We start from the raw sequence: 6,349 nt of genomic DNA on the forward strand, positions 1-6,349 counted from the left end.
AGCAGCAGAACATGATGCAAGATTTTGTGAGGACAGCCACTTACCACAGAGCCATCCTCCAGAACCACATTGATTTTAGAGATAAGGTAACACTGGCAGGTGGTTATTAATCTTAAACCAATTTAAAAAGACTGGTTAAAAACTAGAATAAAAATTAAGCTTTGATAGAATTACCATGTGACCCAGAAATTCTACTTCTAATTACACACCTCAAAAGAATTGAAAGCAAGTATTCAAACGACTATTTGTACATGGATGTTAAGTCACACTATTCACAGTATCCCAAAAGTGGAAACAATTCAAATGCTCATCAACTTATGAATAAACAAACTGTAGTATAGCTAATACAATGGACTATTATGAGTATTATTTATATTTCTGTTATCCATAAAAAGGAATGTGATGCTGATACACATTTCAACATGGATGAACCACAAAAACATGCTAAGTGAAAGAAGCCTGTTACAAAAACGCCTATGATTCCATTTATAGGAAACATCCAGAATGAGCAAATCCATAGAGAGAAAGCAGACTGGTGGTTCTTAGGGCTGTGTGATGGGGAAATGGGGAAGTGGTTACTTAGTGGGTACCAGGTTGCCTTTTGAGGTGATGAAAATATCATGAAACTTGATAGAAGTGATGGGAATACCAGATAGTGTACCAAATACCACCGAATTGTACACTTTAAAATGATTAACAATTAATTTTATGTTATGGGAATTTACTTCAATAAAGAAATTAAACTTTCAGTGCCAGGAACTCAAGAGACTGAATGCATAAGTTTTGGTGCAGAGAACAGCTTAGGAGCTTTATTGCTACATAATGAATACCTCTTATTCTGTCACTTCAGTTTTTTTTTCATAGACTCCACAAGTGCCTGCATTTATTTCCTTCACAAAATGTATCTGAATGATGAATGATTGCAAACACATTATACCTTTGTTGTTCTTTATTCTCCTATGAGTTAAACAGCCAACGTGTCAAAATACTATACAGTTCATCTCAGATATAAGAGCAGTGGTCAGTGGAATCAGAGATCATAAGATCTAGTTTCACATTTTCTCCCTAACTAGCTGTGTGATCTGAAGCAAAACCGTAAATTTCTCTGAGCCTCTACTATCATAATAATTGTAAATTCATTGCCTTTCAGCAAAGTATTTATTCCCCAGGAAGGGTGTGGTAGGACATCGAAATAATGACCCTAATGATTCATGCTTCTCCGTGTTCACACATCTATTTGCAAAGTTGTGTAGCTGCTCCTTTCATCGAGAGATAGTCTTATTTTTTACCCCTTATCTCTATGCTTTCTTTGTGATGTATTTTGATCAGTAGAATGTGTCAAGAGGGATCATTGAATGAGTTTCAGAGCCTAGGCCTTAATGAACCTTGCGGCTTCTAGTCTCACCTTCTCGGAACCCTGAGACCACCATACTTTGAGAAAGCCCAGTCTTTCCTACTGGATGTTGAGAGGTCACATGGAGGAGAACTGACATACTCTAGTCAACAGCCAGCACCAGTTGCCAGACCTCTGAGAGAGCCTATCTTGGACCTCCCAGTCCAACACCCCTGCCCTCCAAATGCAGAAACATGAGTGAATCCAGGCAAGAACAGCAGAGAAACTGCCCAGCCCTCCCATAGAATTGGGAGAAGTAATAATTGTTTCCATTTTAAGACAGTAAAATTTGATGTGTTTTGTTATGTAGCAACAGTTAATTAAAGCAGAGAAAAGATGCGTGAAAAGTAGTGATAAACAGGCCTCCAGTTAAAAGTCATTTGGCCCATGGCTTCCCTTCCTCTGGCGTCTCCATTCTGCTATTAAGCTCATGAGAGAATTTTTGTTTTGGTTATCGTATTTTTCGATTACAAATATCCATTTGGCTCCTCTTTATGTCATCTATTTCTTGACTGAGACTTTTTTTTTTCCCCTATCAGTTTCAGCACCGTTCAAGATTGCTGGTTGGAGCTTTTTTATAATAGCTTCTTGAAAGTTCTTGTCAAATAATTCTAACATCTGTGTTACTGCTGTGTTAGCTTCACTTGATTGATTATCTTTTCCCAGGACATTGAGATTTTCCTGATTCTTAACGTGCCCCACAATTTTGGATTGTATTTCATACATCCTGAATATTATGTTATGAGACTCTAGGTCTTTTTTTTAAAGTTTATACTGTTGATATTTTTGGGGTTGCCTTGCTAAGTTCCTTCCCCTCCATGATCTCTCTAGTACTTTTTGGTTCCCTGGTACCACTTTTCAGTCTCTGAGCCAAAAAAGTTCACTCTGCTATGCACTTCCATGACTTTGCCTACATATTAGTGAAAGAAAGGACAAAGAGAATAAGAGCAATGGGGGTTGACTCCCACATTTAGGAATGATGGCCCCACTGAATGCAGAGGAAGGTGCCCCTCTCTCATAGTCTTGGCTCCTGTGATGCTTATGTGATGCGGTGACTACCACAAGATTGCTGAGGGGTAGAACATAGAAAAGAGGAAAGGGAAGGAAAAGAAAAGAAGGGAAGAGGGGTGTGGTGAGAAAGGGATAAGAGAGACTGGGAGAGGAAAAGTGGAAGGAAGAAACCGAATTTCCAAACTCTCTCTGAGTATCAGGACTTCCCCTTCCCCACACTGGATCCAGAGCTGGAAGGCATCTCCAAGACCTCTCTTGTTTGCACATTTGGGCCCATTTTTGGTGTGTCGAGTTCAAGTCATGGGTTGAGGCTAAGGGGATGTGGTTTGAGAACATTTCACATTTTAGACTTCTTCCCCAATCTACCTGATACTATGTACTTTTCAAAGTCTTCAACTTCTTCAGGTTTTACAGCTGTACTCAGTGGGAGAGACAGGGTGAAGTGGTCTTTCTCTGACTTACTCAAGACAGGACATGTTCTAAAAGCCAAATCTAGGTATTCAGGCAGGGGTGACGGTGATGTCAGGAGACAAAAGTAAGACCAGAAATGGCTGTGTTTGGCTGAAGAGTCTCATATGTCTTGTCATTTGTCTTGAGGCGCCAGGACACTTGCTTTGCCAGTGAGGCATGCCTGGTTAACAGTTATAAAGTAAACATTCCTAATGAGTATTACCTGGTTATGGTAGGTAGGCAGAATGAAGATAGAGGAGAAAAAACTTGATTCTTTTGACAACTTATCTACTCTTCAATATTGTGGGTAAGCAGTCTTATTAGCCTAAGGTAGGTTTCTTGCCAATTAAAAAGAAGAAAAAAATCAACTCTCAGCTATTGATTGCTTCTCCATGGGTTGAAAATGTTTTCTGAAGGTAATACTTTTATTTAGGGAAATTTCTCTTCCTCTGAAGTTGATTAATTTGAATCTATGATCTATTTTCTATTATCTATAATGTATTTTCTATACTATCTATAATCTGATTTTAATTCTGGTTACAGATCTAAAGACCACTCCCAAAACAATGAATCATAGTAAGAATTTGAGTTAGATGGCTCTTTCACAGAATTTCACATAAACTATGTCACTTGGCCATTTGTATATCTTTTCATCTATAAAAATAAAAATATTGACCAGATCGTCTTTAAGGTCAACCCCAGCTCTAACCTTTGATTCTACACAATATTCTTTTCTTGCCAGCCTGAAATGGATCTACCAATGAAATAAGATAGGCATCCATCCATCTATTGGGATTTATGAAGGTGATAATTAATCACATGGTTGATAATTGATTATATCCCTTTCCCCCTCTAAGTTCTGAACTGACATAGAAGTAGACACAGATGTCAGAAAAAAAAATCACAATATCAGCTTTATTTTTGGAAATGTTGTTTGGCGAAAAGGGCTTGGACTTGTGTCCAAATGAAGCTTCTTACTCAGTTTTTCTCCGAAACGGAAATTTTTTACCCACTTGTATGCTGAACAACTGGTCTCCCCAGACAAGTCCAGAGCCTGCCCAGCAATCTTCTACATGGGGACTCAAGAGCACAAGCTTGGGTAGGAAGTGGGTAGGCTGGCCCCTTCCAAGAGCTGGGGCTATGCACGCTCAGTTCTATTTCCCAGTCAGATGGATCACTTCTGTTACGAGGAAAAAGAGAAAAGGTGAATGACCACATAAGGAAGAGGAAGCGAGCTCTGTCCTGTCTCTTTCTATAAGGCTCTAATCCCACTATGAGAGCTCCAACTTTGGTTATCTAATTACCTCCCAAAGGTGAGATAATCAAGTACCATCACACTAGGGACTGGAATTTCAACATATCAGTTTTGGAGGGCACAAACATTCGGTCTATAGCAGTTTTATTTGACTGCTTTAGGAGATTAATACTAATATTTTTACCATTAGGGAGATGAGAGAACTGAGGCCTGAGAATGTTGATAATTTACCTGATTTAGTACAACTAGTAAATGAAAAGGCCAGGATTTGAACCCAATTAGTCCTACTTTATAGCCCACACACATAACCTCTGAAATGTAATGATTCTGTGAAGGTTGGCTAAAATTGCCAAGGGAGACTTTTGTTTTTCTGGATTTAAGGATAGGGTAAAAACATTGTGGTTTCTTAAACATCCTTGCGAATGTTTGAGACAGTATTGAACAATGGTTATGTTCATGAGTTCTGGAGCCATACAGCTGAGTTTAAACACCAGCTTGGCTATTTACCATGCACCTACCATAGACCTTTGCCCTGTTTGTCTTGAGATCTTGGGCAGGTTATCTACCATCTCTGGGCTTCAATCTCCTTATCTGTAAGAGCAGTAGCTACTTCCTAGAGTCCTTGCAAGGTCAAGATGATACAATGTGTATGAAGCACTCAGTATCTGGCTCATATATGAACTCAGAACATCGTAGCAAGTATTATTATTGACGGTCTTGGGGACGGCGCAGTAGTTTCCACCTCTGCTATAATTTTAAATCTTTCAAATTTTGATTTTTCGTTCTGCCTCCTTCATACTTGGCCAGAGCACTGCAGGCTGAGAGCTCCATTTGGAATCCATTCAGGAAACTGACCCTGCTGGAACCCTCCCCACTCCCCTCCTCAGAGTTTCTGTTAATTGCCATCTGGCTATTTTTAGTTTCTTCAAGTATGTGCTGGGTACAAGCAGAGAAAGTTCATCCTGCTGAGGGTGTGGGGCTGTGTGAGCTGTAGGGTTTTAATTTGGAAATGTTTTGACACTTTGTTTGTCAGGGCACCAGTTGCCGGAAACTTGTGAGAATAAGCAGGAGCCGAGAGCTTATTATTTTTTTTAATCAACGTTTTCAGAAGAGAGAATTCCTAGCCACAACAGCTGCTTACTACATCCAAATGTGAGGTTGGCTTAGACAGAAGGGATTCAGGGATTTGAAATCTTCAGAGAAAACATAAATAACAACAAACATGCAAAGCAACCTGTTCAGATTGTCAGCTGACATTCAGATTTGCACAGCCTAAGCTTCAGGCTCTCCTGATGTGAGTTTTCTTTGGCATGGGCTTATCAGTTCAGTCAGAGCTACTCGAGTTCATCTCAAATCCTGCTGTGAAATTCTCCTCTCACTTTAAAACACTGCACATCCTTGGTTAACCTGGCACATTCATGGGACCTGACCGTGATCGTTGGCGGGAATAAAGGCTACAGCACAGGCCTGCCAAATTGTCCTGTCTGCACGTGATGAAACAGTCTTGCTTCCTTACATTTTTTTTAACATCTTTAATGAGATATGAATCACATATTAAAAGCTATACATATTTAATGCATACAACTTGTTGGGTTTGGAGATATGTATCTGTCTGTGAAATCATCACCACAGTCTATGCCATAAACATATCCATCACATCCAAAGATTCTCCTTTCCCTCTATTATTATTATTATTATTATTATTATTATTATTATTATTCCTCCTCTTCTTCCTCCTCTTCCTCCTCCTCCTCCTCCTATTTTGTAATAAGAACACTTAACATAAGATCTAACCTCTTAGGAAACTTTTAAGTATGCAATATAGTTTTATTAGCTCTAGGTACTAAGCTTTGCAGTAGATCTCTAGGAATTAAGAATTGAATTATTCATCTTGCATAACTGAAACTTTGTACCTTTTGTCTAATACTTTCCTGTTTCCCTCTCTCCCTTGCCCCTGTCAGCCATCATTCTACTCTCTGCTTCTGTGAGTTTGACTATTTCAAATACTTCATTATAAATGAAATCATCCGGTATATGTCCTTCTATGTCTCTTATTTTACTCGGCATAATGTTCTCCAGGTTAATCCATGTTGTTGCATATGGCAGGATCTCTTTATTTAAGGCAGAATGATATTCTATTGTATACATGTACCACATTTTCTTTATTCATTCCCCAAATCCTCCATTTCTTGCCCCCTAGGCATTATTATTAATGTGGTGACAGAATTCTTGTTCAGAGC

General features: G+C 39.0%; 1 protein-coding gene across 1 annotated transcript in view; it reads left to right on the plus strand.

Moving 5' to 3' along the window:
* Window positions 1-6,349, plus strand: part of LOC102887693 (histone-arginine methyltransferase CARM1) — a 200,375-nt gene that overhangs the window by 115,565 nt on the left and 78,461 nt on the right. The window contains exon 6 of the mRNA XM_015594440.2: window positions 3-86. Coding sequence (XP_015449926.2) covers window positions 3-86 — 84 coding nt within the window. The remainder of the gene's footprint in view (window positions 1-2; window positions 87-6,349) is intronic.

The sequence above is a fragment of the Pteropus alecto genome, unplaced genomic scaffold, assembly GCF_000325575.1.
Source record: "Pteropus alecto unplaced genomic scaffold, ASM32557v1 scaffold95, whole genome shotgun sequence".
In the NCBI taxonomy this organism is placed as follows: Eukaryota; Metazoa; Chordata; class Mammalia; order Chiroptera; family Pteropodidae; genus Pteropus; species Pteropus alecto.